General features: G+C 34.7%; 2 protein-coding genes and 1 long non-coding RNA gene across 14 annotated transcripts in view; 1 reads left to right on the top strand and 2 right to left on the bottom strand.

The window, feature by feature from the left end:
• Window positions 1-3,345, bottom strand: part of matn4 (matrilin 4) — a 31,060-nt gene extending 27,715 nt beyond the window's left edge. For all 12 annotated transcript variants that reach the window (XM_051112743.1, XM_051112747.1, XM_051112745.1 and 9 more), the window contains exon 1: window positions 3,155-3,345. The gene's annotated coding sequence lies outside the window, so the exon portion shown is untranslated. The remainder of the gene's footprint in view (window positions 1-3,154) is intronic.
• On the top strand, window positions 53-16,394 carry rbpjl (recombination signal binding protein for immunoglobulin kappa J region-like). Its single transcript, XM_051112755.1, has 12 exons — window positions 53-250; window positions 3,090-3,159; window positions 4,972-5,106; window positions 6,458-6,528; window positions 6,605-6,720; window positions 7,537-7,711; window positions 8,448-8,585; window positions 9,676-9,788; window positions 10,962-11,102; window positions 11,200-11,355; window positions 11,468-11,571; window positions 14,739-16,394. The coding sequence occupies exons 1-12, from the start codon at window positions 217-219 to the stop codon at window positions 15,010-15,012; spliced, it is 1,527 nt and encodes a 508-aa protein (XP_050968712.1). The 5' UTR covers window positions 53-216; the 3' UTR covers window positions 15,013-16,394.
• A 3,169-nt stretch (window positions 16,395-19,563) lies between these two features.
• Window positions 19,564-27,404, bottom strand: LOC127166997 (uncharacterized). The gene is made up of 3 exons (XR_007827948.1): window positions 27,241-27,404; window positions 19,827-19,948; window positions 19,564-19,706 (listed from the first exon to the last, which is right to left on the bottom strand). It is a non-coding gene; the product is annotated as an uncharacterized LOC127166997 (long non-coding RNA).
• Window positions 27,405-27,533: the final 129 nt, after the last annotated feature.

The raw sequence follows: 27,533 nt of genomic DNA, 5'->3' as shown, positions 1-27,533 counted from the left end.
AACAAACACGCATATAGATTTACAAATACTCCTATGAGGCTGATAACACAGTTATTGGAAATGGAGATGGAGAAGTCTTCTTACAACAGAGCTCTGACAGTTACAGTGTTGCGAAAGGACAGAATAAAGTAAAACCAGTTGGCATGAACAACAGTGGAGTGTCTGAACAGTAGAGGACTTCATGAAGATTTCAAAGTGGCTGAACACTTGAACGCCATGCAGGACCAAAGGAAAGGAGACGGAGAAACAGGTCAGTACGAGAAATATGGTAACATATTGTACTTTGTTTTTAGTAAAGTAAATTAAATTAATATATATATTTTTAATAAATGTGTGTGTTCTGCATATATTTATTATGTATATATAAATACACACACATGCATGTGTATATTTAAGAAAAGTTTTGTTTATATATTTATATATAATATAAATTATATGAATATAAATATATACATGTAACTGTATGTGTGTGTTTATATATGTATCACACATATATTATACAAAAAAAAAAAAAAACTTTTATTTTGGATGTGATTAATTGCAATTAATTGTTGTCCAGGACTATTTATATTCTATATTATTTATAATATAACGTTTATATAACGTAATATAACGAAAATAATAATAGAGAACCACGCTAACTCTAATGGTGGGCATTTTTTAAACAAAATAAATGAAATGTATTTTTATGTTATAAAATATTAATTAATATGAATATTTATTACAATATATTTTATTTATTAATTTAAAATAAATAAAGTTAATAAAAGATAACTGTTAATAATGGTGAGCATTCTTTTAATCAAGAATTACTTTACTTTTTATATTATATATTATTTTATATATTTAACATATATTATTTATTTAGATGTGAAAAATAAATAAAAAAGAACCATGTAAACTATGGTGAACATCATCACTTTCCTGATAATTTTAGTTAACCATAAAATTAAAAAAAATCTCTAAATATTATTTTTTAATAATGTAAAATGTAATATTTATAAAATAATATTTGTGTTTCATTTATTAAAAATAAACACATTTTAATAAAAGAGAACCATGTTAACAACACTAGGCATTCTTTAAAAACCATACATTGCATAAAAAGCCTGTTTTAGGATGTTTTTATGATTTTCAATATTCCAAAATTTACGTGACAATTAAGCAGTTAAAAATAAATAAGCAAAAATATAAATAAATAAAGAATATAGATTTGTCATTTATATTATATATTGTATAATATTTGTTTATTAGAAATAAATAATAATAATAAAAAAAATTAAAAACAAATTCTCATTAGTGTAAAGCATTAAAATAAATATTGAATTCTCAGCATAAATCATACATCAGCATAAAAAAGGCAGTAAAAAAAAAAAAAAAACTATCTTTACAATTTAAAGAACATAGCATTAATTAGCCTGAAATGAAAGGGCCATTATTTTTATTTATGGTGTAAAATATGACCTTATTCATCATTGGTTTCACCAGTCTCTGAGCTTTAAAAATAAGGTAAACATGTAATATTAGATAAATTGAGCAAAGATCATTATAAGTACTGTGGAAGAAAAAAATGACAGCTCTCCTGAGGAACCTAAACCAAGAGAACCATAGCCTCCTGTCAGAGTAAAGTAGCAAAGTGAGAAAAGGTGACCGGCAGTAAAAAACATAAGAGCGACAGCACATTTCTTCCAATGTGCTGTATATGTATCTTTAAAAGACTGTTTAAGCTTCCCGGATCCCAGCTCTTGCCCACAGGGATCTCCACGGGGTAAAGCCCCGCAGTGTAAACATTTCTCTCAGCTTGACATGGGGCACAGACAGACCAAAGAAAAACCCAGTGTGAGTGAGCGAGAAAGTAGACAGGAGCATTAGAGGTAGGAGGGCGAATGGAGGAAAATGACAAGCGTGGCCGATTGACTGACAGCTTCAGAACACAGTTAGATTAACTAACAGCAGCTTCTTGTTAAAGTAGGATTGAAAGCAGATGTGACTAATGGAGATTTTGCCTCCAGCCAACCACTGTGCACCTAAACCATGTGGCTGTGTCCCAAAACCTGGTGAGCTGCCTATCTAGACAGCACTGTGGAAAGCATGATGCCCAAAAATGCTGTTTGGGTTGGCAGCTCACTAGGTTTTGAAACACAGCTACTCTGTTGCATGCTGATCTATATTTAGTTTAGTTCAGCTCTTGGCTGTGTTTAGAACGAAATAGTGTACTATATTGTGTATTGACACAGATGCTTTAACAGAACGTTCAAAAGTATTGCTCTTATAACAAGAATCATTTTCAAAATTTGTATGCCTTATTGATGTTGCATGATTAAATTAGCCATTCGATCATCATCCAAATATTAAAAAATGCTGCAATTACATTACACTTGTCTAGATTACATTTTTGCTTTATTGTGCAACTAAGCAGCTGACATAGCTTCCACTTTAAAGGCCAATTTAAGAGCACTGCATGGTGGGAGACATTTTTCCGCATGTGCTTTGGTAGTATAGCCTACTACACACTATAATATCTAATGGATACAGAAGAATTACACGTGCACGATACACAGACAGCAGACATAGTATGTCAGTATGCTTATAATTATAAATATTATTTTGAACAAGGTTCACTATCACATAACATATTAAAATAGCTTACACATTAAATAATATTAAAAACATATATTTGACAGACATTTATGTAATTGAATAGCTTACATATTAACTAATAATCAAATAAAGTATTTTTTAATTAAATCTGGTGACATAAATGTATTCCAAAAAGTATGTCATCACATTCAAAAGTTGCTTAGATAAAAACAACTGAATATTTAAGTGACCAATTGCATTTTATGACAGACAATATTTTAGAAAATATATTTTATATGACATATGTTTTATATTATTATGAATAGTACATCTTATATTCTATTATCGAGGGAAGTAACAGCCTGAAATAATTTAACCTGAAAACATCGTTTAAAAATAGCATGAAAATGCTCAGCTAAGCAAATTATGTTTATTTTTTTAGGTCACTGTCCAGGTCGTTATTAGCTTCAAATTAAAACAACGGTGCATTCTTCCTCTCAATATTCCAGGGCTGGCCATTGTGGACACGACAGAACTGTCTCACCTGTACACATCAGACGCGTGCTTCACTCACCTCAGGTAATGACACAGGTACAGTCTCTGATGTTGAAGAGTGCAACCGTATCCAAAAATACGACAAAATGACGCGGCAATGATTCAGAAAGCCTATTAAAAGAGTCAAGCAGTTCCTTAAGGTAAGTAGCAACCTCTCCAGGCGATTATTCAAGGATAGAGTGAACAGTCAAGACATCGGCCAGGTATTAAATCTACAGAGCACGTTTAAAATGTAGATCCCACCCCCGTCCGAAATGGGAAGAGCAGGCAGGATTTCTTTGGGGGGTTGCAGCAGGAGAGAGAACATTAACGCTTTCTTTCAGTGAACCTACAGAAATTCCTTGCGGTTCTGCTTTAGTCCACGATTGATGCACAACCTCTTAAAGTGCCATTAGTGTACACAGAACTGACTTTATCAGTCTGACTTTCATTTACAGTGATGGTGTTTTATAGGCTTCCTATGAAATAGAGTCTGTATTAGGGTAATCAACAAATATCTCTTTCAGTTCTTATTAGAGTCGAGTTTATATGAATTAAAAGTGAATGTTAGATACTGCAACTGGTCCTTTAAGTATGGTGATAAAGGAATGAGAAGAAAAACATTATTAAAATAATTTTAGAAAAAGCACAGCATGTTAAACTGCATATTTAATGTCAATAATTTAAAAAGCCAAACGCAGATCTAATTTGACCTTCGTCCTAAAGTGAGAAATAACATCAGTGACCCTTCGACCCTGTATCCTCCTGGGAAGGCCTCAGATAAAAATCCAGTCAGACTGACTGAAACATCCTAAGCCTGGGGATTTGAGTGAGTTTCAATTAAAGCACTTTGCTCTGCTGGGAAATATCACATTTATATCCTCGGGGTCTTAATCAGAGGAATTAAAACTCCCACAACTGTTTCGAATTGAGTAAGTAATAAAAGTGAAATATTTAAAATTGAGAAACTGCAAACAGATCACATGAAGTTCAAAGTACTGAATTGTGTTTAAAAGTTTCTAACACTTAAGTGTTTTATATTAACCAAGGCTGCAAATATTTGTTCAAAATATACAGTAATAATGTTATTTATTCCTCTTATGCAAAGCTGAATGGTCACATAATCCTTCAGAAGTCATTCTAATATGATTTGCTGCTCAGTAATATCTGTTTTGAAAACAGTTGTGCTGCTTAATTTTTTTTTAAACTGATACTTTTTGTGTTCAGGATTCAAGAGTTGTGCTTGAATCAAATCCTGAAAATCCTGTCGTTATTTATTCATCAGTGTCATTCTAAGCCTATGAGATTTACATTCTTCTGTGGAACACAAAGGGAGATGTTTTCTTATTTATACAAATATGATATGGTTCCCCTTCTTTGCCACTGGCATTTATCCTGAAAGGATTTAAAAAGGAAATTAGAATAAAAAGGATTTATTTTTAAATATATTGCCCTAAATGTATCATGCAATGTATTCCCCCCCACCCCCCACCAAAATAACTGGAAAGTTCCTGTCTAATTCATCGCTGCTGCTTTCAAAATATCTATTATAACTCATATCTATTACTGAATCATAAACGCTGCTTGTTGCTGTATGGTTAATGTCAGAACACGCAGTAGGACTACTACTACAGACATAAAGGACAGCCAAAAAGGCTATTAATGCCTCTACTTTCTGAAATAATATCAATATTTATGTCGAAACTGGAAAGGACTTATTCCATGATTTGAGAAAAGCACAGATAGTTTACTTGAAAGGGTAAATTGCATAAGTTTGGAGAAAATGCATTTTGATTTACCACCCTTTTATCATTTTGTAACACTAAGCTTAAAATAAATATTTTTGTGCATCACTAGGGAGGATCAAAATTTCTCATCATTGGCAAAAGTAACCAGAGATTCAGTGAGGCAATACCTTCAATTCAGACCTGACCAATCAGTGATCATCTTGCATGCCAAAGTTGCTCAGAAGTCTTACGGCAATGAGAAGAGGTAAAAATGATTTTCATATGTGCATTTACATTTCTCAACAGTGAAATATTCAAGCATATACAGTTAAGTTGACCTCAACTGTATATGGTTTACATTCACCTTGCAGAATCTGCAAAATGTTAATTATTTTACCAAAATAAGGGGGATCATACAAAATGCAAGTTATTTTTTATTTAGTACTGACCTGAATAAGATATTTCACATAAAAGACGTTTACATAAAGTCCACAAGAGAAATTAGTTCTTCTTAGTTATTCTTAATACTGTGTTGTTACCTGAATGATCCTCAGCTGTTTTTAATTTTGTTCGTTTAGTGATAGTTGTTCATGAGTCCTTTGTTTGTTCTGAACAGTTAAACTGCCTGCTGCTCTTCAGAAAAATCCTTCAGGTTCCACAAATTCTTTGGTTTTTCAGCTTTTTGTGTATTTGAACCCTTTCCAACAATGACTGTATGTTTTTGAGATCCATCTTTTCACACTGAGGACAACTGAGGGACTTATTTGACTTTAATTTGACTTATTTTGTCTTCTGGGAAACATGTAAGTATCCTCTGTAGCTTCTGAAGGGACAACTGAGGACAACTGAGTGACTCATGTGCAACTATTACAGAAGGTTCAAACACTCACTGATGCTCCAGAAGGAAACACGAGGCATTAAGAGCCAGGGGGTGAAAACTTTCTAACAGAATAAAGATGTGTATATTTTTCTTATTGTGTCTAAATATCATATTTTTGTAATTTAGTACTGCCCTTCAGAAGCTACTTACATGTTTCCCAGAAGACAAAATATGTGAAGTTTATCCTGAACTTTAAATTCCAAAAGTTTTCACCCTCCGGCTCTTAATGCATTGTTTTTCCTTCTGGAGCATCAGTGAGCGTTTGAACCTTGTGTAATAGTTGCAAATGAGTCCCTGAGTTGTCCTCAGTGTTAAAACAAGGATCATTACTGGAAAGGGTTCACCAAAAAAAAAAAAAAAAAAAAAAAAAAAAAAAAAAAAATTGTGGGACCTTAAGGATTTTCCTGAAGAACAGTTTAACCGTTCAGGACAAACAAGGGACTCATGTTGTTTGCTGGTTTAAGATGTTGAAGCCGGTTTGTTGCTGGTTTACTAGCTCTAAACAGCTTGATAAAGATGGAAAACCGATTAAACCAGGTCTCCACCAACTAATCAACCAGCTTTACAACAGTAACACTGTTATTTTTCTGTTTATTAATGTGAAGCTGCTTTGAAGCAGTCTTGTATAAAGCATTAAATACAGCTTTTAAAACAACAGTGCTATTTTACAGTGCTATTGCACACCCTCTCTCTTCATGTGTTATTCCAAAAATATGAATTTTGTGCATTTTCATAGGTTTTTCTGTCCACCTCCTTGCGTGTATCTCACTGGACACGGATGGAAGCTCAGACAGGAGCAGCTGAAAGGTCAGTGAGCTGTGAGAGAACATCTTCATTCTTACCCTTCTTATTCACTGTAATTTTTCCATTTGTATTCACACAGCATCAGGTCTAGGAGAGTCCAGTTGTCGGCTTTTCGGTTACATGGGTCTGGACAGCTCCGCTGATCCGCGGACAGACAGTTTCAAGCTGAGCTTTGAGGAGCAAACAGACAGGAAGGTGAGACACTGCCAAAGCCCAGCGATCAAAGAGAGGAGAGTCTATCGGGTTTATGAGAAAACATGACTGCTGTGTGTACAGATAGATTTGGAGATGGGATCATATGTTTATTCTACCTCGATTACAACCAGGTTTATATAAGGTGGACAGATGGATGAATATGACCACATTTTCTGACCACAGAAAATTATACTCACAAATAAGATCTCTTAAATATATCATTATTTATCACATGCATAACAATATTTCTTTCAAAAGCAAACAGTCTGAGCTATTTTGATGCTAATTTTATTGCTTTAGATACAATTGACAATAACACTGCCATTTAGAAGTTTGGGGTCAGTAAGAAATTAATCAGCATGGATGCAATAATTTGACAAAAAGTTACAGTGAAGGAATTCATAATGTTACAAAAGATTTTAAGTAAATTCTGTTCTTTTGAACTTTTTTTGAAAGCACAGAATCCTGAATAAATGTAGCTTAATAAAAATTAAGAAGCAAAACTGTTTTTAACATTAATAATAGCAAATCAGCATATTAGAATGATTTCTGAAGGATCATGTGACACTGAAGACTGAAGAAATTATACTAAAATTCAGCTTTGCATCACAGAAATAAATTATATTTTAAAATATATTCAAATCAAAAACAATTAATTTTAAACTGTAAAAATATTTCATAATATTACATTATTATTCAACAAATAAATGCAGTTTTGGTAAGCATAAGAGACTTGTTCCAAAAACATAACTCCAAACTTTTTAACTTTCGTACATGTTATCAATTGACTCATTTGTGCCCATTTAATTTTTTCAGATGTTTGCCTGTGCTAAAACATTGTATATCTCAGATACGGACAAACGAAAGCACTTTCATCTGCTGCTACACCTGTTTCACAGCGGAGGGCAAGAAATTGGCACATTTAACAGCAGACTCATTAAAGTCATCTCCAAACCATCACAGAAGAGGCAGTCCATGAAAAACGCTGACCGTGAGTCTGTGCATGTGTGTATTTATGGCAGTTTTGAATCTCCATAATTAATTTGACTTAGGTAAAACACATTCAGTCCATTTAAATGTTTAATTTTAAATCATGACTAATTTTTAGAGCTAGCAGGGATTTTGTTGTTGTTTTGTCAGTTAAACACATACAATGCAAAAAATAAATAGTTCATCTATCCTTATTGCCTCAAAATCAAATATGACGTCAATTCTGACTAAGTGCCGTTACGTAAAAGGGTCGACCGGTGTAGAAACCGAACTCCTGTAAGTTTGGATAAGCGTGTTTGCGTGTCTTTCTGTATGAGAAGTGGGGTCAAACCACTAACTGGTGTCACCCGGCAGCCATTGCCACAGGAGGCAGACATTTGACCTCTAACCTTCTGATCCTAAAGCACACACTAAGAGGGCATCTTCTGTTGACATTGACTGTTGGATCCACAGAGAGCTTCTAAGGGGAAGAAAGAGGCGCTTGACATCTGAGAGCAGCTGTCAAATGACGTTGAATTCCTCACCGTTCTGTGGGAGAGAGACGGACAATGAGACAAAGATTAAGAAAAAGAACAGACTGGCATTAGTCACAGTATATCCGTCATTTGTGTTTGCTGTCTGCTTGTAGGTCTGAATGTGCATGTTTAGGTATCAGTCAGGGTTTAAATTATTATGGTGTTTCTTTTGTTTGCTCATTTGTTCATTTTTAAAAAAAAAAAACGTGTTTGTTTGTGCAGTGTGTATTTCATCAGGCTCAAAAGTGTCGTTGTTTAACCGCTTACGGTCGCAGACAGTCAGTACACGTTACCTGGCAGTGGAAGACGGGGCTTTTGTAGCCAGCGCAAGACAATGGACAGCCTTCACTGTTATGTTAGGTTTGGGATCCAATGATTTTTCTCTGTTATTCTGCTTGTATTCCTTATATCTTAATCCCTAATAAAAATAAACTATGAGTTTCTCACACTTGAAAACTGATACTTCACCCTAGCTAGTAATGATTCCTGCAGAGTCAGGTTTCAAGAATTCACACTATATATTTTTAAATCCTGGGTTTGGTGTTTCTTTAGATTACGTTTGGTAAAAGTTTACAAAAAAGGTTTACAAAAAAATGTTTCAGTAGTTATTTCAGTCCATTGGTTGACTACATTAGTTAATGTAAACTTACAATGAACAATACTTTTACAGCATTTATTAATTTTAGTTAATTTCAGCATGGACTAATGCACTAATATTAACAAAGGTTAATAAATGCTGGAAAACTAAATTGATCATTGCTTATTTATGCATTAACTCATGTTAACAATTGAGACGTTATTGTAAAGTGTTTACCTAATACTGATACAAGGTTAACAACATTAGGACTCATTTAGTAATGATTGCATGCAATTTATGCATTTATTTCTCACTAAATAGGCACATATACTATAAACGTAACATATTCTAACAGTATTATTATAACAACTGCGAATTCACACTAATGACATTAGAAACTCCTTTTGCTAAAGTTTTTCTATTAACCCAGGTTTACAAATGCACATGCAATTGCCCAACGTTCGGTTCTAGTGACTAATTCACCATTCAAGTATCTAAATAAACACAAGAAACCCAAACAAATCTAGAAACAACCGGCCAAATTGATGACACTGCATGCTGGATGTCCAGTGTAAATAAACTCACATAAACGCCTGCAGCGCCTCACTGCATTTGAGAGTAAAATTGGTCTTCCAGAATACTTGTATTGACATTAAACACAATAATAAATAAATAAATAAATAAATAAATAAAATAGATATTCTAAAAGATCCAAATGTAAATGTGAGCAACATGTGCTCAACAGCTGGAATTAATGTAGCATAAATGGGTTTAACCCATATATGGCACTCAAGGCTAAATCTGAGTGAGGTCTATTTTTCTGTCTCATCCCTACAGTGCTATTAGTCTAATACTCATTCTGTTTCTTCATAGTGGAGGAGATGCATGCCGCTCATAGTGAATATACTGTGTGCGACAGCTACATCTGTTATGGCTGTGTGGTTCAGCTGGTATGCACTGACTCAGGAGTGGCGCTGCCACCAATGGTATGGAAATATAAAAAAAATGATTTTGTTACTATTACATGATCCTTAATCATCTTTATAAAAGATATCAAAGCTAAAATGAAGGAGAAATGTGTAATAGTGTTCCACTGCAAGTGTAAAACCATGCACTTTTTTTTTTTTTTTAATTCAAAAACCTTACTGTATTGAATCTGCATGTTGCGTGTATTTTTTCACCCATGTCTCTAAGTTTGTATAGCAGAAATTTCCATGACTGTGGTGTTTTTTGGAAGCCAGTCTGCTACCAACATGCGTCACAATTTGCTGATAAAGCATTTGATCAAAATGTCAAGGGCGATGTTTAAATACCACATTTGGCAGACTGGCAAACAGAATAAGCCTTCACAATGTTGTTTTAGTTGTTTGAATTTGCTGACTGGCTTGTTTTGGTTTGCAAGTGTGTATTTGAAGCTATCATGCAGCAGGACTTTTGATGGCCAACAGTCAGGCATATTGTGCAGCACACGTATGCGGGGGACCAGGTGCAATGGTTCATGATTGAAGGGCGATGAATCTTTTTTTTTTTCCTTTTTGACTCTGCTCTTATCAGATTTCAGCAGTCTGGAAACAAAAATGAAGAGCATTTTGTTCAAATACACTCTTGAAAATTAAGGCTATAGAAACAATGCTATAGAAGAAGAATTTTTGGATTCCCAAAGAACCTTTTAGTGAACCGTTCCTAAAAGAATCATTTTTAGTGTAAATAAAGAACATTTTTCACTATAAAGAATCTTTTGTGCAATGGAAAGGTTCTGTGAATGTTCTTCATGGAACCACTGATGCCAATAAAGATGCTTTATTTTTAAAAGTGTAATATATCAAATCTGAAAAACAGCAGGGTTCTGGAAATAAAAACAAAATAGCTGAATATTTACTCATTCTCAGGCCATTATAGATTAGTTTGTTTCTTCAGCAGATTTTGAGAAATGTAGCATTATTTCAAAACAGAGCTGATAAAAACCAGTAATGCATGTTGCCTGTTTGAGAAGCAAATCCATAATTAAGATGTTTTTAGTGTAAAACCATTGCTTCTGGGCAAAACATGAGTCCATAATCTACAATAACACTTCCTCCAGTGAAAAAGGGTGAACTATTCCTTTAAGAGGATGTTAAATGTACAAAATGGTAAGCTGTTTCTGTTTTCTTTCCTTGCAGGTAATACGTAAAGTGAACAAGCAGCATGCATGTCTAGATGTGGATGAGCCTGTGTCTCAGCTTCATAAATGTGCTTTCCAGTTCAGAGACAGTAGCCACATGTACCTGTGCCTGTCTAATGAAAAAATCATACAGTTCCAGGTGAACACTGGCAGTGATGGTTAATTATGAACAGTTGCTCAACCTGAAATGAATATTGTCATCATTTACTCATCACCGTGTCATTCTGAACTTATAGGCCTCTCCGTGTCCTAAAGAAAGTAATAAGGTGTTACTGAATGACGGCTCCTGTTGGACCATCATTGGAACGGAGGTGGTTGAATACACCTTTAGTGAGAGTCTCACCAGTCACCCGACCACCATCAGCCCCGTACCTTTCATCAATGGACTAGAGGTCAGAAATCAAGAAATTATGTTCCTTCATTATATCTTTTCAACAGAAACCAAATTTAATATGAAACTCTATGAATGTTCTATGCCTGAACAATGTGTCCTTGGTGATTTAGTTGAACGGAGGTGGACACGTGGCTATGTTGGAGCTTCATGGAGAAAACTTCAGTCCACACTTAAAGGTCTGGTTTGGCAACATGCAAGCTGAGACAATGTTCAGGTGAGCATTTATCATATTTGTAGGCTTGTGGTTTGGCAAGCTAAAATTAAGCAACAGTCAGGCCACCCTACCAAATAGATAGTTACACTATATTAAAACCAAAACTGGTGCGAAAATCAATAACCTAAAAAAAAACTTTATATGCAATTCAACTGAAAATACAGTGATAAAAAGCAATGGAATGGTTACATTGTATTATATAAACCAAATATATCCAGAGCTCAAATTATTTTTATATATTATTTTTCATGCTATATTTGACCCTGGACCACAAAACCAGTCATAAGTAGCATGGGTATATTTGTTGCAAAAGCCAAAAATACATTGTATGGGTCAAAAATCGTTAGGAAATTAAGTAAAGATCATGCTCCATAAAGATATTTTGTAAATTTCCTACTGTAAATATAAAATATATATATATAGTAATATGCATTGCTAAGAACTTGCTAAGGCGATTTTCTTAATATTTAGATTTTTTCGCACGTTCAGATTCAAGATATTTAAATAGTTGTATCTTGGCCAAATATTGTCCTATCCTAAGAAACCATACAACAATTGAAAGTTTATCTATTCGGGTTTCAGATGATCTATAAATCTCAATTTTGAAAAATTGACCCTTAGGACTGGTTTTGTGGTCCATGGTCACATATTGTTAATTATTGAAAAAAATGTTAAAATACTAATATTACTAAAACTGCACTATGTTGTAAACAGCTAAGCTGCTTTTTTGTTCCTCTTCAACAGTTCAAACACATTAAAAAGGAAAGTTTCCTTATTTGAGTTAGAATATGACACGCTTTGTGAATGTGCGGTTTAAAGGCAGTCTTTTTCAGTTTATGACTTCCTCTTCTTGTAAACCGCAGGAGGTCCTGTGTAACACAAGATTAAGCTCTGAAGTCTTCCGTTGCAAACTGCATATCTTATCATTTATCAAAATCACACGTTAAAGCACAGATGTCACAGAGAATGATTATAAACACTTTTGAGGAAGTACATATACAAAACGGGTAACACTTTATTTTAAGGACCAATTCTCACTATTAACTAGCTGCTTATTAGCAATTTTTATTAGTACTTATTAATGCCTTATTCTGCATGAGCATATTTTAGATCCCTTAATCCTACCCTATACCTAAACAACTACCTTTCTTCCCTATTCTAAAGTGTTACCGAACAACACAAGGTCCTTGCAAATGATACAAGGATCATTTATATTGTGCTAATTGACAGGTCATTACCAAAGCAGTCAGCTATCAGTGAGTTTATCACTATAAAGGAGTGTTTAAGTGCCTAAACAGCCATAAAACATGGTACAATTAGTGTAGAACACTGACCAGACAGGCTTAATGCTTTTATAAAATCAGTGGCAAATCAGAAATCTGAATATTGGATAAAGCCAGGATCAATATTCTTGATTATTTTTTTTTTTTGGAGATATTAAAGGTTTTTTATAGACTGGATTCAGAATATATAAAGTTTGTTGTGTGCAAGTGCTGTGAAGTGGAGATTTCTGATATTTAAAAATAAGTATTGTAATTGAAAGGCACAAATAGTCAAAGTATAATAAAATGAACACATAAATGTGTATTTTTGATGTTTTCTTCCCATTAATCTGAAAGAAGACGTTACAAAAGCAAAATAGCCCAAAAAAGCTTCTAGTGTCTTTTTTAAAACATACCAGACTCGTATTGAAGTAAACTGTGAGGATAGAGGCATGCAGATATTTTTGGCTTTGAACATGGCTCATCTAATCACAGACTATTTTAGGAATTGCATTTAGGTTCTAGATGCCTGCAAGTTCATTGCAAGATACAAAACCAACTTCATACTCTTACTAAACCTTTCCCTGTGCAATAATTTTAGTTCGTTGTGACCATCTCGCCAAGGCTCCAGGGATGCCGTGGTGCGACATTCCTGTCTCGGCAGGCAAAAATGGAACGATGGTTTCTCTCAGGTCCTTTTAGGGAGGTTCTTAAAGTTGTAGTGAAGTGTCAGATGTCAGGAAGGTCAGCAACTGAAATGACTGCAAATTAGTGAGGTGTAACTTCCGTCATCTTAAGTTACAGTACGTAAACATTTATCAGATTAATACCCAAGTCAAAATTGGACAATTACAATATTGTAACAGTCACTGCTACCGAACAAGAGATAATTTCTAAAACAGTGTTTTTGCATGCAAATCTAAAGAACTTTGAACTTTCTTCATCAATATTATTGTCTTGTTTTCCAATCTAAATGTCTAAAGGTTCTTAAATCAAGATACATTAACTTGATATGACATAAGAAGTCTTGTTTTATGAGAAACCAATGGGCTAGGAAAACAACTTACCTCACAAGTTTATACCACACAGATATTTATTCTTATATTCTTATATTTATTCTTATAGTATAGTATAAACTCCCTTCATTTTGTTCAGTTTTGCATTTGCATCTCAAATAAATGCATTCTGATTTAAGAATGTTAAGATATTTATATTGGAAAATAAAAATACTGAGTAAGATATTTATATTTTTGCAATGCATGCAACATTTAGTGTCATGACTTTATTAAATTAAGACTTTCAGCTGTGATTTAAGACATTTTTAAAATAAAGTGAGTTCAAGAATAAATATCTACCAGTGGGCTCAGAAAACAACTTGCTTCATAAGGGAAAAAAGTTTTCATACCATATTGCCAGATATTTGATCTTTATTCTAAGTATAAACTCCCTTCATTTTGTTCAGTTTTGCATTTGCATCTCAAATAAATGCATTCTGATTTAAGGATGTTAAGATATTTATATTGAAAAACAAAAACACTAAGGAAGATATTTATATTTTTGCAATGTATGCAACATTTAGTGTCATGACTTAAGACTTTCAGTTCTGATTTAAGACCTTGTTAAGGTCTTAAATTGTGGAAAGGCGAATTTAAGACTTTCTAAGACTCACAAAAACCCTATAAAAAGCACTACAGGTAAATGCACTGGTCAGTTTTGAGATTTAGGGTTATTTTGCTTCCATAACATGTCTTTTTTCATACTTGTGAAAGGAAAATACAGAGTTTCAGTTTGACAGTCTCATTAAATGCTGTCCGATTCTTTAGTGAAAATAATAGTTGCACACTGAAAAAAATAAGGTTATTTGATCAACGTAACCATGTAAATGTAATACTTCATTTATCTTAGGTCCTCCAGGTCTCTGCTGTGTGTCGTTCCTGACGTATCCATATTGAGTGGTGAGTGGAGATGGATGAGACAACCAATCACAGTGCCTTTATCCCTGATCCGATTGGACGGTCTGATCTACAGGAGTTCGTATTCATTTACTTACACACCAGAGCACAGCGCCCCCTCTCAACCAAACGGTACAACAGAGAGAACCGCAGACTCGGACTCGCTCATAGACACCATTCACCAGGAGTTCACACGGACGAACTTTCACCTATTTATGCAGAGCTGAGATCACACACAAATATTCATGTCAGATTATGTCCAGTCCTGGCTCACATTCTAGCCTCTTGTTAACACTTACAATAACAAGAAAAACTCTCGCAGCATGTAATCACATAGAGCTTTAGGGAGCTTACGCACTACAGACAGCTCTGACAGAGTGTTTGACACTTAGGAATGCACAAGATCTGTGTGCTGAGGCTGTGGAGAGAACCGGGTCGGTCTGAAATAAAGATGAAATACTGTTAATTGGATTCAGGAAATTGGACATGCCTCTGTGACGTTTTCATTGGTCATTCTGAGTATCACTTTCCCAAACCATTTTGTTTTCTGTCGCTTTGCTGTGCAACATCCATACTGAAATTGGGTGATTGCATTCTGAGTACAGATAATGCTTGGAAAAATAAAGTTTGGGGATAGTAAGTATTTTTTAAAGAACTTAAAACATTTAATTTCAGCAAGGATGCACAAAAAAGTAGCAAAACATTTCCATTTCAAATGAATGCTGTTCTCTTTAACTTTCTATTTATCAAAGAATCCTGAATTAAAATGTGACCCTGGACCACAAAACCAGTCATAAGTAGCACAGGTATATTTGTAGCAATAGCCAAAAATACATTGCATGGGTCAAAATTATTGATTTTTCTTTTATGCCAAAAATCATTAGGATGTTAAGTGAAGATCATGTTCCATGAAGTTATTTTGTAAGATTAACATATAAAAACTTTCAAGTTTTTGATTAGTAATATGCATTGCTAATAACTTCATTTGGACAACTTTAAAGGCGATTTTCTCAATATTTAATTTTTTTGCACCTTTAGATTCCAGATTTTCAAATAATTGTATCTCGGCCAAATATTGTCCTATCTCAACAAACCAATACATCAGTGGATAGCTTTAAGATGATGATAAATCTCAGTTTCAAAAAACTGACCCTTACGACTGGTTTTGTGGTCCGGGGTCATAAATGCATCACGGTTTCAATATAAAATATGAAGCAGCACAACTGTTTTTAACATTGGTAATAATCAGAAATGTTTCTTGCGCAGTAAATCAGCATATTAGAATGATTTCTCAAGGATCATGTGACACTAAAGTCTGGAGTAATGATGCTGAAAATTCAGCTTTGCATCACAGAAATAAATTACATTTTAACATATATTCACAAAGAAAGCAATTATTTAAAATTCTAATAATATTTCATAATATTGCTGTCTTTACTGTATTTTTCATCATATAAATTCACTTTGTGAGTGAACAGGAGACTTCAAAATGTGATTTTTTTTAGTTTACAAGAATAGCACTTATTTGAGGTAGAAACCTTTTGTAACATTATAAGTGTCTTTCCTTTAACTTTTGATCAACTGAATGCATCCTTAAAGAATAAAAGTATAAATTTCAGTCATTTAAAGTCTTGTATCGCATACAGTGTATTTAAAACATAATATATGTGTCTAAACATTTAGCACTTTTTACCTATTCTTGTTCATTTGTGAGAGTTTTTGACTCTGCCACTTTAAATTATAACGAACACCTTTACCACCCTATTTCGGTGTGTAATTAGATTATCAGTATAGCTTGTATCTCATTATCATTAATTCAGTTATGTAATTGATATTATGATGTCCTCTATCTCAGCTTACTCTGCTTTACTGCTCTGGTGTCTTTTCCATAACACTGCACATAACTTTACACAAAGCAGCTATTATACTACACCGCTGCCACATCCAAGATCATCTTCAAAGGATGAAAGCTAAGAACATACCCCATAAATTGTGTTGAAAAGTGTGAAAGTGTGTGTGCAAATTTTTGAAGGGTCTTAGAGGTCTTTGGCTCATTTCCTCCTAATTACTAAAGCAAATATGCGTGAGAGGGAACGGCACATCGGCACATCGACTAATCTTTATCATGTGTCCACCACTGCCAACAGGCCTCCGGAATTTATTTTCACATCAATCCATTCCGCTCGGAGACAAGAGATATGAAGGGACTCATTCTTCTATCTGTATCCGTTCTTCACACCCCTTATGTAACAGGAAGGATTGTATTCAATACCATAAAAAGGAAATTTCTTTCAGCTTTGCCTTCCTGCTTGAAATGAAACTCTCAGAGCGGCTTAAACTTAAACTTTGGGCACGTGTACGTGGCGCATCGACAGTCTCCCTACGCTGCTCTCTCTGAGCATAAAGAAACCTCTGTCTCTTTATTTTGGCTGAGCGTTTGTCTAATATATCAGCACTCTCCCATCATTCCAGCCTGATCGGCCTTCTGCTCCAATCAGTGAAAGGATCTGGCCTGTGATTGACAGCTCATTTACAGCTCTGAGAAGGGCCCTTTAAGGTCCGAGAGGCCAGTGCCTAGACAGAGAAGATGAGAAAAGTATGAAAAATGTCTGTACTCATTGTTCCCAGGGACGTTTGTGTGTTCAGGAGCCAAATGCGAGCCAATTAGTGTGTCAAGGTAAAGCACGGTAGAGTAGACAGACTTTGCAAAGAGGTTATGAAATGGATTAACACAAATGCTTTGAAGGATTTGTCATGTTTGACAACTCATGTTTTTCTTCCTGAACACCGCACAAGAACAAAATATGTAAGCTTATTATCAAATGGATAGTGAGGAACTACATTTAATATACCCTTGTTTGTCCTGAACAGTTAAACTGCCTGCTGTTCCTCAAAAAAATCCTTCAGGTCCCACAAATTCTTTGGTTTTTCAGCATTTTTGTGTATTTGAACCCTTTCCAACAATGACTGTATGATTTGAAATCCATCTTTTCACACTGAGGACAACTGAGGGACTCATTTGACTTTAATTTGACTTATTCTGTCTTCTGGGAAACATGTAAGTATCTTCTGTAGCTTCTGAAGGGCAGTACTAAATGAAAAAAATATGGTATTTAGGTAAATTAAGAAAATGTACACATTTTCATTTTGTTCAAATGTTTTCACCCCTGGCTCTTAATGCATGTTTTTTCCTTCTGAAGCATCAGTGATCATTTGAACCTTCTGTAATAGTTGCATATGAGCCCTGCAGTTGTCCTCAGTGTGAAAGGATGGATGTCAAAATCATACAGTCATTGGAAAGGGTTCAAATACACAAAAATGCTGAAAAACCAAAGAATTTGTAGGACATGAAAGATTTTTTCTGAAGAACAGCAGGCAGTTTAACAGGACAAATAAGACCCATGAACATCTATCACTAAACAAAAAAACACAGCGGTGGATCATTCAGGTAACAACACAGTATTAAGTATCAAGTGTTTGTAAACTTTTGAATGGGGTAATTTTTATAAATTCAACTATTATTTTCTCTTGTGGACTATATGTAAATATCTATTATGTGAAATATCTATTTAAAAAGTAACATGCATTTTGTATGATCCCTCTTATTTTGGCAAAATAATTTACATTTCGCAAATTCCGCAAACAATTAACATTAAATAATATGAATAAAAAAAAAAACAAAAAAGACACTGCCGTTTCTTTTCTTTTCTTGGAAAAAAAATAATAATAATTTTTTTCAGCAAGCATACATTAAATAGAAAAAGTGACAGTAAAGACATTTATTATTACAAAAGATAACTTTTTTTTTTTTTTTTTAAATCAAAGCATTCTGAAAAAAATGTTCCATGGTTTTCACAGAAATATATAAATTCAGCAAATCTGCATATTAGAATGATTTCTGAAGGATCATGTGACACTGAAGACTGGAGTAATGATGCTGAAAATTCAGCTTTCCATCACAGAAATATATTTCATTTTAAAATACATTTAAATAGAAAACTGATTTTTTAATTGTAATAATATTTCACAATACTACTGTTTCTTTTTTTTTTTTTTTTAGTTTTGATCAAATAAATGCAGTCTTGGTGAGACTTTATTGGTGAGAAATTATTGACCCCAAATATTTAAACAGAAGTGTATTAAAAAAAAATCTGTGGATTACAGTGGTTTTACGACTGTACCGCTGTACAATCACTGCTTATTTAAAAGCAACTTTCCTTACTAGGTAACTTAGCAATGTGACTAAGACATCCTAACTCATTCTTGTGGACCAACTATGGCAAACTGAAAGTTATGAGCAGATATTGTGAGTAACTGACCTAATATGATACAATTAGTTCTTATTACCTTCATTCATCAGTCATGACAGGTATGTAGGACACAAATGCACTTAGTTGACCACCATCAAGACATTACTTAGCAAGGTTGACATGTATAGTGACTCAATTCCAGATGTTTGGCAGATTTTTCAAACAGACCAGATGACTAGACAGCAAAGTATGAGGCTTATTTGCCAGACCAACAAGATAGAGGCATTAACTAAGACCTAGAAAGCCTTAAAAGGTCATTTCTGGTCTGATGGCATTTCAGTGTAGGCTTTTAGAGGATACTTAAATGAAGTAATGCTTGATCTCAGTAAAGATGCGATTAAAAGTGAACATTTGCTAAATCCAGTACATTTATTTGACATCACATGGCTCCCTAAGTGAGATGGAGTTTATGAGCTCTTTGCTCTCTGTTGTGACTGCATGAGAACCTGGAACGGGTCTGCTCTAGAAAGTCCTTCTGCCTCCGCAGGACGTCTGTAATGATGCCTGACTTGAAGGGGAACCAGCTGACCTTGCATCCTTCCGCCAGCCGGAACAGAATCACTCCCTACAGCAATCTCACAAGTGCTCCATGTTGTCAGAATGCCTTAAATCTAAGTGGTTTAAAAAATATGGGCGGAAAGCCCAGAACTTTGAGGAGAACACCACTTTGTTCATGCAGAATGAGAATATTTTCCAGCATCCTCAGCATTAGGGTTGTTTAAAGAGCGTACCTGGTGTAAATGTCAGCATTCCCATGTAATAAGTATAAAAGCCTTCTGTTTTGTAGCTCGGGATATGCAATGGGGAGCTCATTTAAGTGTCCACAAAGTCTCAGATGTTTCTTCTAAAATTCCTTAGGAGAAACAAAGAAATGAGATAATTGTGAAAGCTACACTGTATCACTTTTTGGGTTGAAATTCACAAAATTTAAATTATGATCCTTTTTAAAATAACGATCATTTTTCCTTTCCAGGGAAACTGCATTTTGTAATATGCATACAGTAATATTTTCATCATTAGACAGTGCATGCTTATGTCATATCCGTGATTAAAGAAAAGAAGAGGCAGGTTACTATTTTAAGCAGGAAAATTAATTTACATAAAATTAATTTTACTGTTTGATATTGCAAATTGCTATGTCATACCATATTATTTTAATGTATTGTCTTACTTATGAACACACTGGCTCTACAGTGTAAACAGTTTTACCGTTTACCGCATGTTGTTTATCGTCTCCTTATTTCCTTGTAACGGTGAATGAACCGGAAGTCTTGCCCATAGGCTTACTTCCGCGTTTAAGAATAAGATGGATAAACCAAAGCAACTAGAAGGCAAGCCGCCTAAACTAACACTTCAGGTCTGGCAGTACGTGGGAAAGGAGACCAGAGGCCATTTTTTGAATGGATGTCAATGGAGGAGTGGCTTCACTATGCTGAATAAACAGCTTTTGAATGGAAATGGCTTATCATTTAATGAATCAACAGCCTATCTGCTAATCTTCAACATGTTTTACACTAAACAGTACTTTTGGATTGAACTATTTACCACATTTACCACGAAGAAATGGCTCTTTTTTAATAGAAGTCAGAGACTTTTTGCGACAGGTGGGATTCAGTTTACGGCACTTCCCATTCATTCCTATCCGTAAAGGGGACACGTGATCCAAGTTAGGCGTTACGCTTTCTCCAAAAGTAAGTAATACAGTCCCTCTCATCTCCCTATAGTAAAACAATCACTGGATAAGCAGCCTTAAAATCTTATCGTTCCCACCGTTACCTGATATGAATAGCCTTATTTATGTTTAAATGGCCGCGTTGCCAAACTTTTGTAACAAACTGATTTCAGTAAGTCAAAACAACAATGGAATATGAACTTCTTAATTCCTCATAAGACATACTTTTCAGATTCTTTCGTTTTCTTCCTTCTTTCATTATTGAGAGATTTTTAACGTCTGTAAACATGGGAACAGCGGTTAGACTGAAGCCATCAGATTCATCCGCGCAGAATAGCGGAGCCGAAGCACAACTCACGAAGTCATCAAAACAATGTTCCTACGCGAGTAACTTCGGCCGCTAGAGGGACAAAGTGAAAAGTTACAAAGTGAGGTTTTAACATACAGAAAAGGCTATTAAAATGAATGCGCATATCAGTGGAGATAATTTAGACTTGGAAGAATTTGATGAGAAATATTTTTATTGATATTTCTGACTTGGTCTCATATTTGTAAGTGTTTTGTTTCCGCTTTATCTAGGAGAGACAAGATAGAGGTCTATATTTGTGATATTCCTTTCCTGTGGGCCAAAATGAGACTTAAAGAGATAAAAGTCCAGATCAGAACCTCATCTCTCTGGCTCTCGTTTCCCTGTACCTCCTCTTTGCGGCAGTATGGCAGTATTCCTGTGGGAATCTCTTTCCTCTCAGGAAGCAGGTCCGCTTTCATAGTCAATAAGCCTTTCTGCTACAACCCAGCTCAGCGTGTGCACTCACATGTATAGGAGCGTGTTCACGTAGGTCTGACCGGCAGCTGTGGGTGTGTGGGCTCTTAGGAGCCACTTGTTTGAAGGGTTGGAGAGCATTTCAACATCAACTGCTTTGTTCACTAGCACAGGATAGTGAAAATACTCCAGTATTTAATACACAGGTTAATGTGATCACCAAACATAAAACAGGCATTGTTATTTTTGCTTATAAGGCTTGGTTATGCTGTATTTATTTATTTTTATTAATTTATTTATTTGTTGCTTCTATTGTTTGTCTTGTTAATAGCATGGGAAGTGCGCAATGGATATTATTTGTGGTTCAGCTTTGATTTTGTCAAACGCAGTTATTAAACCAGTTTGATTCACACTTGGTGCAGCAAGACACATAATACCCAATTTGACATTATGCAATGCATTTTAAATGCATTTTAGAGCAACTGCATACACAGACACATTATAACATCAATAAAAATAGAGATAGATAGCATATCTATAAATAAAATGAATTGCATACAAAATCTGGTTAGAGGGGGAAAAAAGAAAAATATTGTTAAAAAAAAGACTTCAAAGACATTAGAAAAAAACATAGCGTAGACTATTTCTGTGGAGCACTGCATTATTATTTTTTAAATGATATGAATAACTGACAGAATTTTCATTATTGTGTGAACTATTCCTTTCAAACCTAAAAAATTCTCATAAATTACTGGAAAAAATACATCGCTTTCAATACCTTAAATAAAAACAAATATCTCGCTTTCAACCAAAAAGAGCTAGACTAATTTAAAGGCCTGAGAACAGAAAAACAACTGCCATAATATTATTCATCAGGGCAGACAATGATATTATTTTATATTAATAGCCTCTTTACTCCAACAATGTTGGCTTGGCGACTGGCATGTTTTTTTTTTCTTTATTAATATCAGATAATATTTTGACAGAACTTTATATAGCTGAAGTTCTCAGAAGATAAAGAATATCAAAATATTTAAATAATGCTTCTCAAAAATATCTCAAAAGTAACTTTTCTCTCATCAAAAACAACTGGAAGGCCATAATACAGACATAAAACTTTAGCAGACAAAGAGTGAATATTTTCCCATTCCTATTCTCTGCAAAGCATGACCGTCAATATTTTTTACTCTGGAACCAAGCACAAAGAATCACAAGTGAATTATAAATTGTTTTTGTGTTCAGGATATGCTTCTAAAATGCAACCTTTCGTTTAATGTTCATTTCTAATAACCCCCTCAATAGCCAAAAATAATATAACTGAATATTCCTCCAGCTAATGCAGAACGTTTGAGTTTAAATTGTCTGTGTAAGGCAGTTTAAACACTTTCTTATACCCCAGTGTTTACATAGTAACTGTTCCCTGTCTTTATTTACATGGAGCATGGTAATTCTATAAAATGAAGGTCCTTAATAAATCATTTATTTAGGTATGCAGAAACTGAATCATCAGACGTCCACGTAAAAGACGGAAACCTTATACTGACCCAACTATATACAGTGCCTGGGGGGGTTAGGGTTCAATTTTATTTCATTAGCGGTGCCTGCTGAACTGAATACTATACTGTTGCTGCTCATACCTAAGGTTAACTCAGCTCAAACTGTGCATGGAGAAATGTGCTAATACTTTTACAATCAAAACAAATAATAAAAAAAATCTCTAGAAATAAGAAAAATTCTCTAGACTTACAATGAAGGAGTGATGTGAGCCAAAAAATATCTAAAGACCAGAGAATAGACTTGAGGTTAGGCTCTTTTTACTTTTGCCGGTAAACAGCCACCCAGATCAACCTAGCAACAACCCACAACATTCTACAAATCACCTATAGGAACATTCTAGCAACTGCCCAGAACACAGCAACTCATTAACAACCACATAGAACACCCTAGAAATAACCCAGAAACGCACTAGCACCATTACACATTTCAATCATTTAGCAAAGCCCAAGCCACCACCCAGAACACTGCAATAACATCCTAGCAACCACATGAAAAACACCTGAAAAATAACCTAGCAACACCATAGCAATCACCAAAACTCCCTAGCAATCACCTAGTATTTAGATATACCCAACAAATACTCAGATCACCTTAGTAATCGCAATGCCCTAGCAACCACATAGATCACCCTAGCAATAATGTAGCCACACCATAGCAACTACCCAAAAAAATACTAGCTATCACAAATAACACCTTGGTTAGAAATCAACCAGCCATGCCCTAACAAATACACAGAACACTGTAGTAATCATTTAGCTAGCAACCTCCCAGAACATCCTAGCAACACCTCAGCAATCATTCAAAACAATGTAGCAATCACCTATTTAGAGATTCCTAACAAATACCCAGATCACCATATAATCACTTAGCAATGCCCTAGCAACCACCCAAAACACCCTAGCAATGTTCTAGCAACCACATAGAACACTCTAGCAATAACCTAGCAACACCATAGCAACTACCTACAACACACTAGCTATCACAAATAACACCTTAGTTAGAAATCACCAAGCAAGGCTCTAACAAATACACAGAGCACCTTAGTAATCATTTAGCAAAGCCCTAGTAACTACCCAAAACACCCTAGCAACACCCCAGCAATCACCTAGTATTTAGACATTCCTAACAAATACCAAGAACACATTAGCAATCACCTAGCAGCCACCTAGAACACCCTAGCAACACCACAGAACACTATCAATAACATAGTCATTCCATAGCAACTACCCACAACACACTAGCTGTCACAAAGAACACCTTAGTTAGAAATTACCTAGCAACGCCTAACAAATGCACAGAACACCTTAGTAATAATTTAGCAATCCCCTAGCAACTACCCAAAACGCCCTAGCAACACTTATACAGTCTTTACATATTCCTACCAAATACCCAGAACACATTACTAGTCACTTAGCAATGCCCTAGCAACAGGCCAGAACACCCTAGCAATGCTCTATAACCACCTAGAACACCCTAGCAACACCTCTGCAATTACACATAACAACTTAGCAATAGCCTAGTATTTAGATATAAATACTTAATCACTTAGCAATGCCCTAGCCACTGCCCAGCACACCGTAGTAATGCCCTAGCAACCACACAGAACACCCTAGCAACACCTCAGAAATCAACTAAAACAAATTAGCAATTACATAGTCTTTACATATTCCTAACAAATACCTAGAACACATTACTAGTCACTTAGCAATGCCCTAGCAACTGCCCAGAACACCCTAGCAATGCTCTAGCAACCACACAGAACACCCTAGCAACACCTCAGAAATCACCTAGAACAACTTAGCAATTACATAATCTTTACATATTCCTAACAAATACCTAGAACACATTACTAGTCACTTAGAAATGCCCTAGCAACAGGCCAGAACACCCTAGCAACACCTCTGCAAATACTACTTAGCAATCACCTAGTATTTAGATATGCAATGTCCTAGCAACCACATAGAACACTCTAGCAATAACTTAGCCACACCATAGTAACTACCCACAACACACTAGCTATTATAAAGAACATCTGAGTTAGAAATCTCCTAGCAATGCTCTAACAACCACCCAGAACACCCTAGCAACAGGCCAAAACCCCAGCAACCAAAACCCTAGCAAACCCAAAACAGGACTCTTCAGTCTTTAAGCAGCACATGGGTGGTGAGTGGATGTACAGTATGTGGGCAGGAAAGCTTTTACATTCAGCACAACCTCTGCATCCATGAAAGCTTATAAGGGAGAGCAGCTGAAATGTGCTGATTTTAAAGAGAGCGCGTAAAATCCCTCCACCAGAGCCAAGGCGCTGGAAGAAAAGGCCGCTATTGTGTTTATGAATAGAGTCTGTATGCGCCATGCTTTGACATTTCTATAAATTGAGAAATGATGGTTTATAAAGCTTACGTTTGTTTTCACAAGCGTTTCGACTAGAATGAAGGCCCCGGGAAGCTCAGGAGCTCAACAATGCCGCGGGTGTTCTTACTGGACTAGTGGAAATTACACAACAGATAACCTCGAAACGCTTCATCACGACTCATAATGATTGTGATCGCTACTGTCTGGCCTTTTGAAAATCAGTCTTTCAAGACAGGCTAAACTGTCCTCTATCAACTGTAATTGTGAAGCCCAAGATTCCTGATTGTATATAACAATGTAACGTGATATATGGGATCAAGTTCAATAACATGAGGAATTTTCTGGAGCAGGAGGAACCTCGTTCCTGATTAATGCAGAGAACAGATCATCTTTTCAACACAAGACAGATTGCAAGGGGCGTAGTTATTTAAAGATTCCTCTTTACTAAGACAAATGAGTGTAACTACAGCGCCACCTGCAGGCCACAGCCACAAACTGCAACAAACTGTCCTCAATCTAAATGCGCATATAATATTGCATAAATGGGAGAATCTAGAATAAAAACACTAATTTAATTGTATCAGTTGGGTCTTATAAAGTCTAGCACTAATATTAACCATAATAAAACCACATATTGAAATGGTAAAACAAAAAAAAAAAAAAAAGACATGCAAAAGTAATAGAAGCAGCATATATTACATTATTTAACTAAATAATTATATGAAGACTATATAAAGGTTTGTATCAAAAGAAATAATTTCAAAGTTTCAGACTTTTGTTTAAAAAAAAAAATCATTTTGACAATGCCAAAACATTATATATAACATCATAAAGAAATAAAGTCTTAGACTGTTGTAAATAAAACAAATAAATAAAATAAAATAAGAGTAATAAATTAAGAGTTAAAATTAAAGGTTATCAATGCCAAAACATCATCAAAAGCATTACATATAATATTATTTAAATTATTATTATTAATAATAATAATAATATAAACACTACATATAAGTTTACATCTTAAGAAATTAAAGTCTCAGATTTTGTAAATAAATTTATAAATAAGTAAAAGGTTTACAATGCATAAGCATTAGAGGCATTATACATACATAACATTATTTAAATAAATTATAGTATTAACACTACATATTAGTTTTAATAATTTTAAGGCTTAGACCTTTCATAACTATTTAATTTGTATTTAAATAAAGATAATACAATAAATAAACCAAATTAAATGTATAATTATTTAAAGGTTTTAGCAATGACCTTAAATTTCCTCCTCCTTTCTATTACATAGCATGTAAATAATTCTTTTTTTTATTTACTTTTTATTTTTTGGTTCATGGAAAGGTCCCACTTACTAACTTAAAAATATTTGCCTTAACAAATAATTCCCTTATCAAACTGTACAACATTTATAGTCCAACAAATGTTGTCAAGTGACTGTGTGTAAACATGCTTTTATTTAGGGACTTTAAAAGTCCTGGCATTGCAATTTAAATGCTTGAACATGCTGTGCTTAGAATTACACAGCTCATTTCCCTTCAGACATCATTAAAGTTTCCTTCAAGATCAAACCCAAACATGGATAAAAGAACAAGAAAAGCAAATTATAAAATGCATTTTTAATTGTTATGTAAAGTATTTGTGCCAAAACACTTGGCCTGTGTGTGAGATCCTGCACACATCTGCCACATGTAACAGTCAGAAACAGACACTGAGGTTTTTAGGGCTTCCTATGGTTTTCTTCAAACATAAACTCATGCACATGTGGGAAAAAGAGTAAACAAGAACTCACCAAACGTTTTCCGTTCCCCAGGGATCTGGCTTAAATGTGCTTTGCATCTGGTTATGTTTTTTTGTACAGTAATACAAGCACTTCCACCATGGCAACCTTGCTATAAATTCCATCTTTATGATGTATTTTGCGTCTGGCTTCTTTACAACTCCAGGCTTCCTGTTTTCAACTACTAACAGGATTTGCAAGGTGCACGAGGCCCGAGACAATTCACTTCATCACCACAAGAGGACGCCATTCAGCTGTTTGCAGTGCTTGTGTAACGATTTGGTTAAAAATAAAATAAAATAAAA

This window comes from Labeo rohita, chromosome 6 (assembly GCF_022985175.1).
Source record: "Labeo rohita strain BAU-BD-2019 chromosome 6, IGBB_LRoh.1.0, whole genome shotgun sequence".
Taxonomy (NCBI): Eukaryota; Metazoa; Chordata; class Actinopteri; order Cypriniformes; family Cyprinidae; genus Labeo; species Labeo rohita.
Note: the sequence above shows the minus strand (reverse complement) of the source record. Positions and strands in the feature narration are given on the sequence as shown.